Genomic DNA, 18858 nt, shown 5'->3' with positions numbered 1-18858 from the left:
CTCACGCTGCAATTTAGTTTACCACTATTCATAATGGTGAGAGATGTGGGACTTTTATAGAGTGAATATGTCCATCAATGGGATTGCAGTCCTTTTTCTGGACTGTGTCAATTCCCGGGGAAAGAAAAACATCCTCACCTTGACGAGACTGGCTTCATTCCTGTGAGAGAAGTTTGCCATCATGTGAGGCTGGGTCTGTTCTGCCCGGGCATTTTTGGCTATTTGCCTTGAAGCCTGGTTCCTTCCCCAGTGAAGGCAGAATCCACACTACCACCAGGCTCTTGGGTTTCTCAGCCTCCCAAACTGTGATTCGGATAAGCCTCTATCCTGCATGAATCCTCCACACTCAGATGTTACTATAGCAACAGAAGATGGACCAAGACACCAAAAAGCAGGTAGCATCTTCCTTGAGAAACACCCTGGGTCTCACAGAGCTGAGGAAGGAAATCCAGGGGTCCCTTTGTCTGCTGAGGAGGAGGAGAGGGCCTATGAAACAGCAGGAACTCAGGTCACCCCCTTTATTGCATCCATTTTGCCTGGTGTTCGCTTGGCCAGGACCCCAGAGAACAGAACTTGTCTTTCTGGCTCTGTGTGCCACCTCAGTTCTAAGTCATGCTGTCCACTCCAGTGCTGACTGAAAGCCACATTTTAGGTTAGTGGGTGCTTTCTTGTCTCCTTATGAAATGGACGCATTCCCCCTTTCCTTATGGATGCTCACATTTGTATCATCAGTCAGAATTCATTATCACAGGCTTGAAGAAGACAGCTGAGTGGTGGTGTGGATTCTGAGGGGTAATATTAAAGAGGACTAAAAAGACTTCTACATGTGGATGTGTTTAAAATTGTCTAAAACATCAGGAAGGAAGTGGGTACTTGAAATGAGTGGGGTGGAGTCAAGGGGAAAAGGGATGAAGAAGACAAGGAGGATGCAGCAAAACATTCAGTGGATATCTTACAAAACTAAGATGCGTGAGGGAAGGGGTGGGTAAGAGGGATGGGTGTGCTGTTGAAAAGGGTGACATCGATGGAGACATTCATAGACTGTTTTGTTAAATGGCAACTCCCAACTCCTTTGTGCAACTACTTAAGGATAGGAAAAAGAAGAATTAAAAAAAGTCAATGCATTTTGATGAGCAAGTTCTTTTTTTTTTTTTCTTCTAGCTTCGGAAAAAGTCAAAGCTCAAAGCAAAATCAAGCCAGAATTTGGTCTTTCTTGATATCCCCTAACATTATGCATATGAATGTAAAAATCTTTTGTTCAGCTAATTGTCCAAAACAAAAAGGAGAGAAGACCACACAATCCTTTTAAATGCTTCTTTTATTTCATTGGTTGTACATTGGGTGAGTGAACTGAATATTACAACCAAAACATAGAATTGATACAAATTAGACTCCTGCTTACACTGTAAGATAGAACTAAGGAGAAAATTTTGAAGTGTTACAGAAAGATTTAGTAGAAATGTTACCAGTGGCATATGGCTGAAAGAATATTTCCATGAAGTGCTGTTATTTCCTGAAAACCAAGAGTGAAATGTGACTCCCATACAAGTGGACGTTAGTCTCTACAGTATTTGTTGAATTGATATATTCATGTCTTGGATATTGGTGATTTTTTGTTTTTGTAATTAAACAAAGCATTTAAGATTTATTCATCATAGTCAGACTTCTGAATATAAACAAACTTTTGGCAAATAATATTTATACAGAAAAATAGTTTTAGATCCTCTCAAATCCCAGAATTATTCTATAAAATTACATTATAAATAAATAAAAAGCAAAATCTGTTGTACATATATTTGTACATCTATGCATTTGCCTTGCCTCCTTCTTACTGTAAATGGCATATTTATGACTCTTTGCATATTATAATCACAATTCTGGAAAATGGATATCGTAGTAAAAAATACAGTCATCTATATTCGCTTGGGGATACAAGTGATGTTTTTGATGCTCCCTTATTAAAGGGCTGAAAATAGTTGTGTGCTAGTAATTAAAAAAATTAAAGTAATGAAATGAAAGGAAAAAAAGAGACAATGTTACAACAATTAGTCTACAAAAATATTTCAATGATTCCTGTAATTTACTTCTTAGTAATGTATACTATGTTTTAGGTGAGGTTAAATGTATAAACAAAGAAAAAGTAAAAGAAAAAAGGAAACAAGTTTGAATGTTTAGGCAAGTTGTAGCGTAACTACATTGTTATAGCTGAGAAAATTACAAATATCAATAATACATAAAGATGAGACTATCAAAGGAATACAAGTTAGATACAATACCTTTCCACAAATTAAAAACAAACTCAACAATACAAGCACTAGGTAAGATTACAATTAGAATGTGATTTTCTTTTGATAGGATTATCAGATCTACTATATAAGACAAATAGATAGTAATTGGACTTTGACCAACATGAATTAAAATGCAGATTTCTTTTTTTTCTCAAACCAAAAAAAAAAAAAAAAAGACATGGTTGATGCATCTAGTTTTCAGAGTAGGCGATGATGCCAAAATTTAAAATATTTTACATTCAATCTCAAAAGTCAAAATACTTCAATCACTAAAATGTTCACAAAGAAAATGGATGTTTTAAACAATTACAAGTAATATCCATTTATAACAGCTGTTGTGTTTCTTAAACAATAATTTAAAAACTATGTAGGTACTGTATAGGCTATGTGCAACATATAAAATGTGAAATATGAAATATTTGGTACGATAGTGCTTAAAATAAACTTTAAAACAAACTTTCTGAACAAAATTTAATTGTATCGCTATTACCTTGAAGATCAACCAAGTATTTAAAAAAGTAAACAACATTAAAATATGTTTTATCCATATATAGTATATATGTATGTGTATATATAATATGTATGTACTTGTATTAAAGTTTTTTATACTTTTGAGACATAAAATATGCTTTAAGTGAAAGAATTAAAAGAACTAGTTTTTTTTCTCCATGCGGTAGTTAGTTACAACCCTTTATCCAACTTTTGAAATGCAAAAACAGTAATGGATTTTTTTAAAAAGTGAAAACTATCTACTTTTTTTGTTTACATAGTAATTTAGATTAAAGTCACAGTTGGATTTGCAGTGACTAAACTCAAACTTACTTAAATTAGAATATTATACAGATCTCCTCACCTACAGCTTCCTTGTTTGACTAGGTTTCTATTAGAAGAGTTATTCTGTAACAGGCAACTGGATGGTGAGTTTGAAAGGCTAATCCTTGAGATTAAACTGTTGGCTTGGGCCTCTCATTCTTGTCAAGCTGGATGAAGTCTGGCAAAATCTAGGCACTTCTACAAAGTCTCTCTTATAAAACAACTTTAAAAATATACTTGTAAAATAATACCTTCAAGACTTTGTTGGGTGGGGTATGAAGCTCATACCGTGCAAAGTTTCATTTTCAATCTATTTAATGTTATTCTAGAATCATAGGATTCAATGCGGCATCTCCAGGCTAACCAAATCCCACACTTGGATGTGTCCCAGTACTTGTGCTTGAACTTGCATTCGATTTTAGACCTGCAGGAGCAGGTATCTGTTTTACTTCACTTCTTATCTTTGCTGCAGCGTGCATTCCATCAAGAAGTGAAAGATTCCCCTTTGATTCCGTGAGTAAACGATATGATAGTGATTCGAGTTAGAATTGAACCTGCCCTTGGAATAGGTGTTTCTTTTTTTAAACTAATGCTAATCATTTATTGCTAAATTTGAAATATTCTGAATCGAAATGAGTCCTATTGGCTGGGCTTTTTGCTATAGTTATGGAGATAAGACAATATTCCTAGGACAGAAACTATGTTTAGAAACTCTTTTAAAAGTAAACTGTATCCTTTTATGTCCTTAAACATCACAGCTGGTCTCAGGTAGTTAACTATCTTAGGTTGGAATATACTAAGCATACCATATTTAATACTCATATATGGATATAGCAGCACTACTTCTTAGAGTTCTGATCTGTCCAGAAGAACTAAATCTTTATTTAGCATGCAGTTTGTGGCAATTCTATGGAGGAGGAAACAGGATAGTATGTACAGTAACAATGTTTAGTTATTCTCAATGCGGATTCTTGGCATTCCATTCCGTTTCTGCTGATTATTTCAGAATTATCTGTTAAAGAAAAAGACAAGCAAGATTAGGACACCTTCTGGGAAGGAAGAGAATGAGTTTAACGTTCACTCTTTTTTTTTTTTTTTTGCAAGCAGCCATTTGAAAGGGAGAACTTTCTCCCATTTTCTTATAATTTGGATGTGATTCTATTTTTGCCCAATCTCCATCGTTCATACTGAAAAAATTTTACACTCAGCCACTTCTGCTATGTGGCCACCGTAGAGAATGACAATGCACAGTTTCCTGTAAGGTTGCAACAGGACACACATAGTCATGCAGTCTGGTTAGGTCTTATTCTCTTCCTAAGCAACCTTTTGCTTCATCTCCCTTGGTTATATTCCTCCATTGTTATCCAGCTAATATTTGCTATGGTGATCAAGAAGTCTGGCTGGAGGATTTGTCTGCACTTGTAAAGCTCTTTGTAAACTAAGACATAAATATTTGCAATGTATCACTAGTCAGATATTATTCATCTATTGACTTAGAATTCAGAGATACAGTCCCATCAATGGAAATTTGTTCCCCAAATATAACAACAACCAGTTTCAAATTCAAAGCACATCTGAATGTCACTTATTAAAAGGGAAAGATGAATACCAATCTAATCAAGCATTTAAAATATTCTTAATAAAACTAAAGCACTGATAAAGCATAGGCAAGGCTAACCAAAAACAACTGTGATTCCTCTGGTCTGACTGCCAAGTTCATTTCCTATTCCAAGCGTTTACAAAGAACAGAGTTTGGCCTATTTGAGCTACTCCATTAGGTGCCACATTAAATGCCAAGTTTTGAAGATATTCTAACAAGAACACTTATTCTTGCCACAATGTTTTGACTAAACTTTGTGTAACTAATAAATTAAAATGTATTTACTAAACTATCCAAGGGTCTTTGTTTAGAAAATAACTGATAAAAATTCTTTGGGAGTAATGATCTAAAAATATTCTTAGACATGGGAATTCAATTTCCAGGAAAAGCTTCATTTCTAAAACTACAATTTATTATACCATTATGTCAAAAAATTCATACAAGTGGTATTTTCCCCCTCTGAATGAGACGCCTGAAGTTTAGAAGCCATAGTTTTAGCACACTCCAATGGTTTTACCCATGAAGTAAATAAGCACATTCTTTATTTCACAGAAACGTACTGATGTGTAGACAGCTGATAAAAATGCAAGAACTTACATTAAATATTTATACCAACTGAAAGCAGAAAACTAGTATTGAGATCATTCTTAAAAAAAAAAAATTCTTGGAATTTAAAGCTACCTAGGGAAAAATGCCATTCCTTAATGCACATACAGATAGGAACAAAATAATGTATAATATATACATGTAAATATGATTACAGTTCTAGTATGTAGATACTATTATCACATAACTTTGCATATTATTGTTGTAATTTATGTTGGTCAAACGGTCAGTTTATCACTTTAGTTTTTTTTGGTCCTGGGCGCTGTCCCTCAGCTCTTCAGTCAAGGCTAGCACTCTACCACTAGAGCCACAGCACTACTTCCTGTTTTTTCTGCTAATGTGGTGCTGAGGAATCAAACCCAGGGCCTCATGCTTGCAAGGCAAGCACTCTACCACTAGAGCCAACTTCCCAGCCCCTTAATTTTATGTTTGAATATTTGATTATTATTTTTTTTGGTCAGTATTGGAGTTTGAACTGAGAGCCTTGAATTTGCTTGTCAGGTAATCTACCACTTAAGCCTTGCCTCTAGCTTAGCTTTTTGCTGGTCATTTTGGAGATAGGGTCTTATAGACTTTTCTGCCTAGGCTGGAATTGAACTGTGATCCTCCAGATCTCAGCCTCCTGAGTAACTAGGATTCCCGGCGTGATCTACAGACAACTGTTCTATTTCATTCTTGTGCTTCAGTACTATTGGTAAGCTTTTCAAACAAAAATATGCCTAAGATATAAAATCATGTCCCAGCTTTCTATTTTCTCCTATTTTAGCAAGAATTTCTCTGAAATACTTATGGAAAAAATCCTGTCATTTCTTAAGTTGATAATATAATAGTGAATACTTAAAAATATATTTGCATTGTTGCAAAATGCCAAAATGCCACTTAGAGAATGAAATTTTGAACCACCTGGAAAGAAAAGCACCCTCACAAAAAGCCAGCCAACGGGCAAATCATAATTTGCATTATGGAAATGAATTCCAATGCACTGAACTTGTATTCAACTAAGAGCCATTATGATCACTGAGTTTTAAGTGCATTGAAAATCAGGTCTGAGGTTACCTGGCTATTTTACCAGGATGGGTCTGCCCATCTGCCACTGTCTTCTACACCCAATAGATGGATAAGGACAGACAGACATGAGCTGTGGTGCTGCTCAACTTGAGGCTATCACTGTTGCCTGGTACCTGGGCCTAAACACTCTGTCTACCCTGGCCTAGTCTCTGGCTTCCTTATGGCTTATACACATGGTATGGAAAAACAACTATACTCCCAGATGGTGTGATGAACTGTAAGTAGTTTATGGGATTTGATTTTAGGAGATGGATAAAGCTTTGAGCGTTTCTCCTTAGAATGACCAATTTTGGGGCAGCAACATTTTGTCTTACAAATATTCATTTTTCTTTCAGAGAAGAATAACTTGTGGGTACAGTTTGAATTATGTGCACTCTGGGATCAAATATACCCTGGAAACAGACCACATGAGAATCCACATGAAGACCAGTTGCCAATGGATGCTTCTTATTTAACTATAGCCTCTTTGATTGACACCTGTGATGGCAGACAGGACCCCAGGGGAGCATGTGACTGATCTGGTTGGTGTGGAAGAGACAGAGGGGGAGATATGACAGGGGGTCCTGTGAAACTGCTAGTCTTGAGTGGCCAATTACATCCCACCCAGGGTGCCTCCCAGTGGATGCTAAAAGGATATTTGCTCACAGCAATACACCATCCCATCTAACCAGAGCACCACTGTTCCAGAGGTTAAGAAACATCAGCTCGAGAAGTCACGGCAATACAAAGAGAATCCAATGTAATGGGCAGGGTGCATTCTCTATCTGTCTCATTAATGGACTATCCTCTTAAGCAAGTAGTATTTTATGTCATAGAAAACATGACAGAAAATGGAGGTTAAATTCTTAAGATTCTAGCCAATCCTGTATGGTGAACCAGAATTCTGAATGGAAAGCTTTGTTTTCAACTCCTTTTTCCACTGTAGGAGAATACATAAAAATGAGAAGAGCTGATGCCCACAAAATCCACCATTCTATTTATAAAGTAAAGGCACACGTGATCTCAAATCAGAAGTGGCCTCCAAAGTTTCCAGTGGCCTCTCTGGTTGTAACAGGAATATTTGTGACCTTAAAGTATCAGTTGGTTATAGGAGAGCCTACTTATTCATATGGAAAAGAACTCATGCCAAAGGAATGAAACTATCTTTCCAAAGCAGTTGGATTTAAGAAGCTAGTGATTCTGCTTAGTATATAGTCTTGTTACTTCTTTGTGAACCTAGTCTATGATTAGTGTCATATTTATTTGTTGAAAAACAAGCACAAATGGTTCCCAAGAAAAACAGATGATCTTAGCAGATGCGTTAGTAACAGCCATTTAATAATTCCCAGTCTCTGTGAATCATGAATAGCCAATGGCAGCTAAAACTTACTGGCCAGGTGCTAGTGGCTCATGACTGTAATACTACTCGGGAGGCTGAGATCTGAGGATTGTGGTTTGAAGCCAGCCCTGGAAGAAAAGCCTGTGAGATTCTTCTCTCCCATTGATCAGCAAAAAAGCTAGAAGTAGAGCTGTGGCTCAAGTAGTAGAGTGCCAGCCTTGAATAAAAACAGCCAGGCAAGAGCACCAGGCCCTGAGTTCAAGCTATAGTATTGGCACACACACATACCCAGAAGGAAGAAACGGTCTGAGTTACAAATCTGTAAATAATAAGCCTACTAGGTCGAGGTAGGAAATGATCATAAATGTGAGGGTTAGAGAGAGAGGTGACAGCGTCTACTCAGCTCCAGCTAGTTGCTACTTGAAAAATATCCAGGTTCCATCTTGTTTAGACTTCCACTTTGCAAAAGAAGGTGGAATTTCAGCAATTAATTCATCCAACTGTCTCCGGGCTGATTTTGACCATGAGCTGCTCATGTGTGTATACATCAGCCTCACCTCCTCACAGAAGATAGCATCGGGACTGGATCATTGTTCTTGAATCAAGCATCAGTTTGAATTGTAGCAATATATAAGGAGGCAGGGGTGGGAGAGTGAGTGGGATCAGGAGAGAAGGCCCGCTAGGTAGTTAGTTCTGCAACTTTCAGACATTTGGATTTCACTCCAAGGAACAGGGCACTTAGCCAAAAGACACCCACTCCCTACAAAGAAAATACCATCATCTCTCCCTTGACTGAGTCATCAGTTATGAAATATGCATGCTGTCTTGTCTCTTCCCTAATGATGATGGATTTAGGTTGAGCCATCCATCATCATCCGAAAGAGAGAGAGAATGGAGTGGGGGAGGAGAGAAATGATCTTGGTCAAAGGCAAAATAGCCTGTGTAGAAACGGAACCATTGGACTCGAACTCACCAGCACTATGAACTTAACGGTTGAACTAGCCAGGCCTCATGAACAAGTATAAAAGAAGGTAAACTAATATAGGGTTTCTTTTGTATTTCAGGACTACCAAGTATTAATATTTCTGACTCTGCTGCTGTGTGGTCTATCTCCAGGGACTTACTTTGGAAACTGAGTTTCTAAGTGGCTTCTAGAAATGTTTATTCTTCTTCTGTAAAAGGGCCCATTGCAAAGATGCAGCGGTGATGTCAGATGACTCATCTTTTAATTAAATAATTCAATCCATTAGAATACTGTTCTTTGATAAGGGAAAACATTTCAATGAAAGGACCATTTGTTCCTCTATATCCAAACCATGAAAACAAATAGAAAAAAGGAATGAGGGGTGTTTTGGTTAAATCTTTTAGTGAACAGCTATCCAATACTGCCTTTGTAATGCTGACTTCTCAGAGATGCATACATTACATCTTATAAAATGTGTAGCCTGGAAAAATCAAGGAAGCTCAGTGGATCTTGATATCACCAGCCTAAAAACTTCCAAGCCCAGGGCTGGTACAATCATTGAGTTCCACTGAATATCTGAAGTCTGAAGGGAATGCTAATTCACCTGTAAGACACATCTCTGGTGTCAAGAATGGGGTTGGGCCCACAGGAAGCCCTTCTTAGGTGTGGTTGGCATGTACACATGAATAAATACAAAGTCACTGGGGACACAATGCTACCATGTTGGCATCAACAGAAGACTGCCAGGCCATTCACAAGACAGAGAACAACAGGGCAGGAAAAGAGCCTTTTGGACACGATGTATGTCTGCACCCTTCAGGGCATTTCAGAATTGAGAAATATCCAAGGAAAAGAGGTATGCCTTCCTGTTCCCTCCACTCTTTGTTATATCCAAAAAAAAAGGGGGAAAGTATTCTAGGTTGGGGCTAGAAAAATTCATGAAGGAAGGAAAGCAAACTAGCCTCAGTAGATTCCTTAGAAGTCCTTGTCCATGGTTACAGAGCCCCATGTCCTCAGAATGTAATTCATGAAAGGATGTTTTGCGGCGTTCATGAATATGATTCATTATTTATTTTAAAATGGAAAACTGAAGTGAAATTTTCCCTAAATAAGATCAAGTTGGCTTGCCTCTTGATCACCATCCTGATCTCCCTTCCTTCTTTCCTCCCTCCCTTCTTTCCTTCCTTTCTCCCTTCTTCCCTTTCTTCTTCCCTCCCTCCCTCCCTTCCTTCTTTTCCTCCCTCCTCTCCCTCTCTTCCTTCCCCTGTCCCTCCCTCCCTCCTTCCAAACTGCTGAGTCTCTAACCTGTGCACACTAGAAAAGTGCTCTTCTACCTAGCTATACCTCTGCCCTCTGTTTTTCTTCATCCATAGTTTTCTTCTCCTTGTTCTGTTGCATGCATTCCCTTTTACCACTTCCATTGTACAGCTCTATTTGTCTCTACCGTTTAGTTTCTTCTCATCTCTGCCCTACTTCCCCACACCGCTTCTCCATGGCAACCTCTGTCTGAGGGGATCCTGGATCTCGTCTGAGATACAAAAACCTTTGGACTATTTTGGTTGCAGCAAACTGCAGAAATACAGTTGGACAGTTGTATATGTGGCTCAATATAATTTGATATTTAATCAAAGAATTACTGAAGCCAAAAGCCAATGTCACTTATATCTTGGTGAACAAATGGTATTAGATAAAAAGTAATTAATTAAAGCAATTATAATTATTCATGTCAATAATATATGCTTCCAAGCACTTTTTGGAGCATATCTTCTAGCAATATAAACTCTAATGGTATGAAAAGCTCAGAGATAATTCATGGTATGTAGAAGGGTACTTTGAAAACTCATCTTTCGTTATCGTGTGGGAGTACTGTTCTAAGGGAAGGCAGTATTGTACTTTATTTCATTCTTTTAAAATGTACTGTTATCTGTGCAGAAAAGCCATATACTGAGGCCCTGTGAGAAAATTCTCAAATATGATTAGTTTCACTCTTGGGAAGAGCAAACTGAAGTTTGTTGGAATAGCTGTAATGTTTATAACATTTAGTAGCATCTTGATGAGCAGTTTTGTTCGAAGTAAAATGGCTCTCTCTCCTGGCATTATATTAGGGTTTAAGACAAAAACATAGGCAAGGGTGTTGTGTGTTTATTCAGAAAGAAAGAAAGCCATGTTTGCTCCATAGTTTCAGAGAAGGAAGAACCCTACATACACAGTTCGTCCCTGGAAAGGTGAAATGGGAGCCAGGGAAAGAATAAGTTGGCACATGGAAGCACAGCATCATGCAAAACGTGAAACATGGTGGTGGGAATGGGTTTGGTGGCGACTAGGGCCAGGTCCTGGATTTTATCCTCTTAGCTGGCACCTAACATTCTTGATCCCACATTACACTTCACATTCTCACTCTGGAAACCATCCCTGAGTAAGATTTCAGTCAAGAGATTCTCTATAGATTATGGCTTCTCTACCTCTGACAGGTAAAAGATGTGAAGGAATTTTCTATCACCCCCTGGAAATTTGGATTAGGCCCATACTTTTGATGTCTTTCCTAAACTCCAATGAAAAAGAAACCTCCATGAATGAGGGCAGTATCCTAGTCACTCTGTGCTATTAGCTCAGTATTATACATGATCAATAATAGGAGTGAAAACCTGGTCAATGATTACATCTAAAGGACCTGCTATGGCTAAAATACCATTGTAAAGTACTTTGGAAACTGAAATAACCTAAGAAAAATAATAAGTCCCAGGATGGGAGTGTTCAATTCACTGAAAGAATATTGTGGAAGATTCATCTTTTACAAATGATGTTTTGATTCATGTTAAACTTCTTTGTATAGTGATGCTAGGTCAACCACTAAAAGTGTTTTGTCTCTGTAAGAAAGCTCAGTTCCTAACCACGTATATGATCAAGGGATGTTGAAAAAATTAAGTCCTGTCTATTCTGAAGAAGGTTAAATTCTTCTACTCTATTAGAAAATAATATAATATTGGGCCATATTATTTAAGAAAGTATTCTACCTATGTCTAGAATATTTACAGTGGGAGGAATGGTAAGGTTAAGTAATAATAAGGAATAACAATATAGGAAATAAGTGAAAATAAGGAAGAGATGGTAAGGTTAAATAGACTGTGCACGTTTGAATTAGTTTCACTGAACTGGATTATCTGGATACGGTGGTAGAATCCAAGAAAACTTTGTTTATATAACATAATATCATGAACTACTTTGTTGTGTAAACGAGTGTTTTTGTACTTAGTTTTGCTCATCCCTATTCTTGACATCAGGATTATAAAGGCTATGAATGGGCAAATCAGGAATGAAATTGAAGTAAATCTCATTTTTTAGACATGCAAATTCACAAAGTGCCCATGAAAAATTAAATTAAAGCAACAAAGAGTGTTAAAAAAAACAAGTCTATACATCAATTGCAAAGCAATTTTAGAAATACTCATTCATACAATGAGGGGTTTTTTTTCTTTCCAATATGGGATTTTAGTCACAATACTAGATTGAAGACTCAAGCCAAGAAAAATCAAAGCACAGAACCATGATCCTGTTGGATTTAGTGTAAAGACCCCAACAGGGCTCATTGTTCCGCTTTTGTATCTACTACTATTGTGTTTGATTTAGAATCCTGGGCACATTTTGGCTGCATTATCTCTTTTAACAGTGGAGTAGAATATATAATTCAGCCTGTTAAGAATTGCCTTTGAAGACACCAAAGGCAGAAAAGCAACGAATTGCTAAAATTTAGTAAAAGGACTAGTAGGATTAGTGTTCTATGAGCCAGACACAGAAGTGTGTCTTTGCACACGTTAACTGGGCATTTCTCAAATTTGGGAGATGAAAATTTCCAGTGCAATTAAGGTCCTGGCTTTTAACCGTGTGTGTGTGTGTGTGTGTGTGTGTGTGTGTGTCTGTGTGTGTGAGAGAGACAGAGACAGATAGAGAGAAGCTAGTAAGAACACTCAATTGTGTCTAAAATTAGGGTGCAAAGAAACATCAAAACAGCATCTGTTAAATGGAATTCAGGGGTGTTTCTATGCCATCAACCAGATCTGTAACCTTTCTGGGCCTCAGTTTCTCTGCTCATATCACACTACCCCCTGACCAGTGTGGTAGGTACTTGGTTCAGTAAAGGTGCCACTTGCCTTTCCACTCACTCTCCAGGAAGTTTCAGAATATCCTGTGTAATAGATGGCCAGTAGAAACAAAGGAAGGAACTACTTTCTCTTGGGGGAGAGTGTCTACTCTTTTATTTCTTCATTATAAGAGGCCCTCTCAAGTCTTGGATGTTAGGTCCATTCTTTAAGCACTTGCTTTGTGAGATGACTGCTTTTGCATGAGAATTATTGCTGTTATTATTATTATTTTTTGTTGGTCATGGGGCCTGCACTCTGGGCTTTGGGACTGTCCCTCAGCTCTTCAGCTCAAGGCTAGCGCTTTACCACTGGAGCCATAGTGCCACTTTCAGCTTTTTCTGCTTATGTGGTGCTGAGGAATCAAACCCAGGGCCTCATGCATGCAAGACAAGCACTCTACCACTGAGCCACCTTCCCAGCCCCTAGAATTATTTTTGACAATAACCATTTGCATGTTTGTTCATTGCATGTGTTCCTTGCTATGGAAAGCCAAATGGACTTGACTGGTTGAAATGGAGTCTCATGGACTTTTTGTGCCTGGGCTGGCTTGAAACCCCACTCTTCATGCCTCAAGTAGTGAGGCTTCAGGCTTGAGCTACTCTGCCTGGGTCTCTCTTTCCTATTATTTCAGTCCTTCAGTCTTATCAGGCAGGATTATCTAATAGTGAAGTGATGCCTCTTTCGTTCTATCCTCTAAATCATGTTCACTGTATTAAAATTTGAACTCCCATGATCCTACCAACCAACAGTGTTTTCTGACCCTTTCTGATATTGAACTTGGACTTTGAAAAGGCCTTACTTCTATTATGATTTTCCCTTCAGTGGTTAAAAATGCCACCCACCTTCCTGAATCCTAAACAAATTATTCTTTTAGGTTGTTCTCTCATCTGGAAAATGGAGAAGTTGAGTATTAAATGAAATAATTCATATAAACGATCTGACATATGTGAGCTCCTTTTCTGGAGTCTATTATTTTAGCATTTATAATCCTAAATCAAATTTGGCTTGAGCCACTATTTAAATAGTCATTCAAATAAATACTATTGTGCATTTAAATATTGGACTTGTATGACTCTCCATATGTATGTTGGAAATATACTTGTTTTGATAAGATTAACATTTAAAAAATATCAAATACACTTACTTCCCTTTCTGCTTGTGCCCGTGTATATCTTGTCATTGATGACTGGTCTCGACGGAAACTCTCTGATTTTTCATTACAGTTTTGGCTGTCAAGTCATATCTATCACTTAGAGAACTGGAATCTTTTATTGTAATGGCACAGTCAGCCATCACTTGTGTGGCGATCAGGGTCTACTACAATAGAAAGCTGACTTGCCTGAAGGGCAAAATCTCCCCTTCCTTAAGGTCAGATCTGATTCAAACCTAGCTTCCCCTAAATGGATATGTCACCATTGATAAGTCATTAAACCTTTTCTCATTATCTATCTATCTATCTATCTATCTATCTATCTATCTATCTATCTATCTATCTATCTATCATCTAGCTGCAGTACTGGGGCTGGAACTCAGGCCTTTTTACTTGCTCTACCACTTGAGCTATGCCCCCACTTCCTGCTACTTTTTAGCTAGGGATCCCTATTCCTTCATCCTCCTCCCTGCCGCCCTCACCCCAGATCCCCCAAGTCAGCCTTGAACTGAGATTTTCCCTAGGTCCTTCTCCTGAGTAGCTGAGATTATAGACATGAGCTACTCTACTTGACTCTTAAACTTCTTTTATCCTTAATACTTCTTAGCATCCTTAGCATAATGGGAAATACAGTGGTACTCATAGGGGATTATGAAAATGAAACAGTGTATTTAATAAGTGCCTGGTGACAGTAGGCTCAAGATAAATGCTATTTATGATGATGATGATGATGTGGTGATACTTAAATGATCTTAATTTCCTAGTCTGAGCCACAAAATATAAGTTATGACACATAACATGTTAGAATTCTTAGATCACTATGCTTGAAGTAAATGACACTTTATGGACACTTCCATGCACTTAGTCTTATCTAGTAAAGCCTGATCTTCAATCTCCAAAGCCTTCATCTCTTTTACCTTCTCTCTGCATGGACAGCATGAAGAAAAAGTGAGCTTTGCAGATGAAGTTTAACAGATGAAAAGCCCCACACCTAACCAGCTCTTAAAACACCTTTGCCTAAGGTCAAAACATATTTATGGACATTTTCATTCTTGACACTTTTCTTAGATTTCTCTCTTTTAACTTCAACTTCTTGTTCAAGGCCATCTTTCACAAAGCAGGGAGTCAGAGAAGAGCCAAGAAAAGAACACGAACAATAGGAATCGATCCAAGCAATTCCTTCTCTCCAGAATCCTCATAACAGAAGCAACTCCGTGGCCTTCCCACACATTCCAGTGGAACAATAGCAAATATCAAAAGAGTGAGTAATGGAGCAGTTATGAGATTAATACAGGGAAAAATACTTCAGGAAAGGCAAAGCATTTGAGTTTGACTTCTCTGAGTGTTTTGTCTCTTATTCCTCAAAAACTTTTCTAAATTCTAAAGGAGAAGTAAATCTATATTTTGTTCAATTAAAAAAGAAAAGAGCATAGTTAGCCGGCTACACTAGCTATGTTTCGAGGGATGGGAAGAGGGCCTGGGCTGTGTCAGGAGTATGAAGTTCTCATCCTTATGTGATTATGAACAAATCATTCCCCATCACTCTCTGCCCATCTCCTCACGACTTAGTTTTAAAATCTGCTCCCCCTCTCCCCCAGTAAGGGTATGATCTTGGGTATGTTCCTCAGCTTCTCTAAACTGTAATTCCTTCTTCACTATTACTGGAATAATTACAGTCCCTTTCAGGGGCATTTTGAGTTTCAGAGAGCTAATGTACATAAAAGACTATGCACAATAGCTGGCACATGGTAAGTGCTTCGTGGCAGGTAGGGGTGAGTTAGGTTTGTGCTATCTGCATTCTCTGTAGGCCTTAGGTCCCATCCACGATCACTTCAGACTCTACTCAGCCAGGAAGGTCCTTGGGTGAAAGAGGAAAAACACCACTCCAGGCAGGACACAGGTAAGTGAATTCAAGGCCTGCTTCTCTTGCTGTTTACGTGAGTTGGGTTAGGTTCTTTCTTTACTTATCTGGGCCTCTATTCCAGTTTGTAATGTAACATGGATCACATTTTTTAAATGTTATTTTGGAGACATGGCGTGATGGTGGTAAATTTGCTCTTTTGACTTAGCATCTTTTCTTCCTACGATTTAGTTGATGATGGTCTCGGTCAGATCTACAAAGACTGATGCACCTGGGAATGGTGGGGGGGTGGGGAATGGGTGACATTTTACAACGATCAGTTCAATAATGCTGCTTTTCAGAAATACCCTGTGATGAATAGTGGCCGGTCTCAGGATTTGATTATAAGAAGCTTATCAAGAGAAGCTGAGATCAATGGATACCACAGAGCAAGCAGATTGATGGGAAGAATAATATAATTTGATCACCAAGACTAACACCAACCGATCAAAAGCTCCAGCCTACACATTTGATGCTGAAGTATGATGGATTCTAATTGCCAGAATAGCTATCATTTTTCATCAATTGTTGTAAAAAAAATTCTAGGCAACTGAATTGTTCTAGAAGACATCGAAGGGAAGAACTGTAGACAAGAATCATTCTCTTTATTAAGCTCAGTGGGAGAGAGGTCTTGATGGAGGGTTATGTGGTGAGGAGGAGCAAAGCATGAAAATCCACAGATCTAGTATGGGCTGATGCCAGCTTCCAGTTGAGCAGAGGGGAAAAAGTAAAGGATCAAGAAAGCTCTCTGGCTTTGGGTGAGTCCGGTTCACTCACTTTCTTCTATTCTTTCCATCTCAGTTTCATCACTTCACGGACTGAGTTGCTTCTTTGCCAGTCAACGTAACACTCAGCCTCTTCCAGCTACCTAACTCACTCTCAGTAGTGTCATGATGAGTCAAGCCTCAAATATCCTATTTCCTGTCCTGTTCTCAACTATAAACCTTACCTCTTCCCTACATAGCTATGCAACTGCATTTTCTAGGACACTCTACTGTACCTTGTATTCATACCTTCTGGTATTATCCGCTCACAGGCAGTGAGGTCCAAGGCAAATCATTTTGTTCCCCTGAGCCATAGCCAAGAGTTTGACTCCATCTCCTTCCTGTCCTTATTTTGCTGGATGTTATATGGTGTACAGGCCCTCTTTGCTGTTCATCCCTGCCTGTTATGATGGTCTGCCTTGCTATGGGCCACAAAGCATGGGGCCAGCTGATGATAGATTTAAAGCCCTCAATTTGTGAGGCCATGCCCATCTTTCTCAGATATTTTGTCACAGTGACGGAAATCTGACAAATAGGGACATCAAGGTTACAGACAGACTTGAGATCAAACCGCAGGCCCTACTACTTATTAGGGCTATGATCAAAATTATCTGTGATTTCTTTATCTATATAAGGGAAAATAGAACCCATTTATAGGGTTAAATGTGCAAACATACCTAAAATGGCATGGTGGTGCATTTAGGAATGTGAGTTCCCTTTTCCTTTGACTGCATCCTTCTCTCTACCCTTGAATTTACAAATTGGTCCATGCCATTTATCTAATTACCTTATCCATCTTTTATCTAATTACTACAAACCCCTCAGAGCCACTTAGGGATGAGCTCTCCCATAGAGCTTGTTGTCCTCGAAGTGATACTTATGCACTGGAATTCGTGCTTTATGTTGTGTTGTTTGAGATGACATGCCCTGATTGAGTCACAATTCCTTGACTAGAGACAATGAACCCCTGAACATCTTTACCATCTCCCTGACGGTGGCCTCTGAAATGGTCACAGATTCAGATACACGTGGGTTGGAAGTCAGTGCCCGCAGCAGTGTGACCTGAGGGGCCACATCTGATAATCATAGGGTATCACAGGCTTTGGCTCTCATCCCCATTCATCTGCACATAAAGGCTTGTCACACCCCAAACATGTCAGCAGACATGCAGGAACAGTAGGCAACACTGGCAGGGCTCAGTCAGGTAAGATAAATGCCTTTGCATGAAGGTTCATGCCGTTTACAGCAGCTCACCCAACCCTTGAAAATAGGTCTGAATTCCTGCCTTGCAGCTAGGTTCTCTCTTCCTTTACAAATCTAGAGCTGGAAATAACACACATATAGGGTGAACCACATATTCATTTGGCTCCAAGGAGGAAACCTAAAATTAGAGAAATGGAGCATGATTTTTCTACCACCGATAAAAGCCAAAATGCTACCGACATTAGAACTTCTCAATTCCAAAAGTTCAACCCCCCCCCCAAATCCCATCAAATGCAAAAAAAAATGGGTGGGATTTGAGGGTATAATATATAGGGCGAGTCTAGAGGCAGAAAAGCTTCACAGAAGGACTCAGTATTTTTTTCGGTTCAGATGCACAAAATTGGAACTGATATTATATCTTTAGGTGAGTATACAAAAGAATTCTACCCAGCTTCTCATCATGAGGTGTAAATTATTCATGAAAAATGAAACTGTATGAGACCACAATGCTTACATAACCTGGCTTTTCTTCAGAGAATCTGCAGAGACATTTATTAATTAAACCTCACAGTAGTCCTGCAAAGTAGCTGTACCTAAGGCAGGAAAACAAAAAGGTCTACTGTCTCCTTATTTTCTGATTTCATAAAGGGAAAAATTCCTCTTCTTCTAGGTGGGTCTTATAGACACAAGTTCATCTAAGACCCCCATATTTGGGAACTCTTATTTTTTTTTCTGTTGGTTGTGGGGCCTGAACTCTGGGCCTGGGCGCTGTCCCTCAGCTGTTTAGCTCAAGGCTAGTGCTCTACCACTTGAGCCACAGCACTACTTCCGGCTTTTTCTGCTTACATGGTGCTGAGGAATCGAACCCAGTGCCTCATGCATGCAAAGCAAGCACTTTACTACTGAGCTACCTTCTCATTCCTGGGAACTCTTTTTTTGTCCTATTAGTAGTAAATCTAGACTTCCTAACCATGATGTACAATGAAAGTTAGAATTGAAAAATTGCTAAGGAGTTTTATTTAATAATGTCAATTGAATGCAACTG

General features: G+C 38.5%; 1 protein-coding gene across 8 annotated transcripts in view; it reads right to left on the bottom strand.

Annotated features, from left to right (window-relative positions):
- Positions 1 to 1300: 1300 nt before the first annotated feature.
- Mbnl2 (muscleblind like splicing regulator 2) overlaps positions 1301 to 18858 on the bottom strand; it is a 150315-nt gene continuing 132757 nt past the window's right edge. For all 8 annotated transcript variants that reach the window (XM_042682667.1, XM_042682668.1, XM_042682666.1 and 5 more), the window contains one exon: positions 1301 to 4113. In XM_042682667.1, coding sequence (XP_042538601.1) covers positions 3986 to 4113 — 128 coding nt within the window. In that variant the 3' untranslated portion in view covers positions 1301 to 3985. The remainder of the gene's footprint in view (positions 4114 to 18858) is intronic.

This window comes from Dipodomys spectabilis, unplaced genomic scaffold, assembly GCF_019054845.1.
Source record: "Dipodomys spectabilis isolate Male_0828 unplaced genomic scaffold, ASM1905484v1 ptg000075l, whole genome shotgun sequence".
NCBI classification, from domain to species: Eukaryota; Metazoa; Chordata; class Mammalia; order Rodentia; family Heteromyidae; genus Dipodomys; species Dipodomys spectabilis.
Note: the sequence above shows the minus strand (reverse complement) of the source record. Positions and strands in the feature narration are given on the sequence as shown.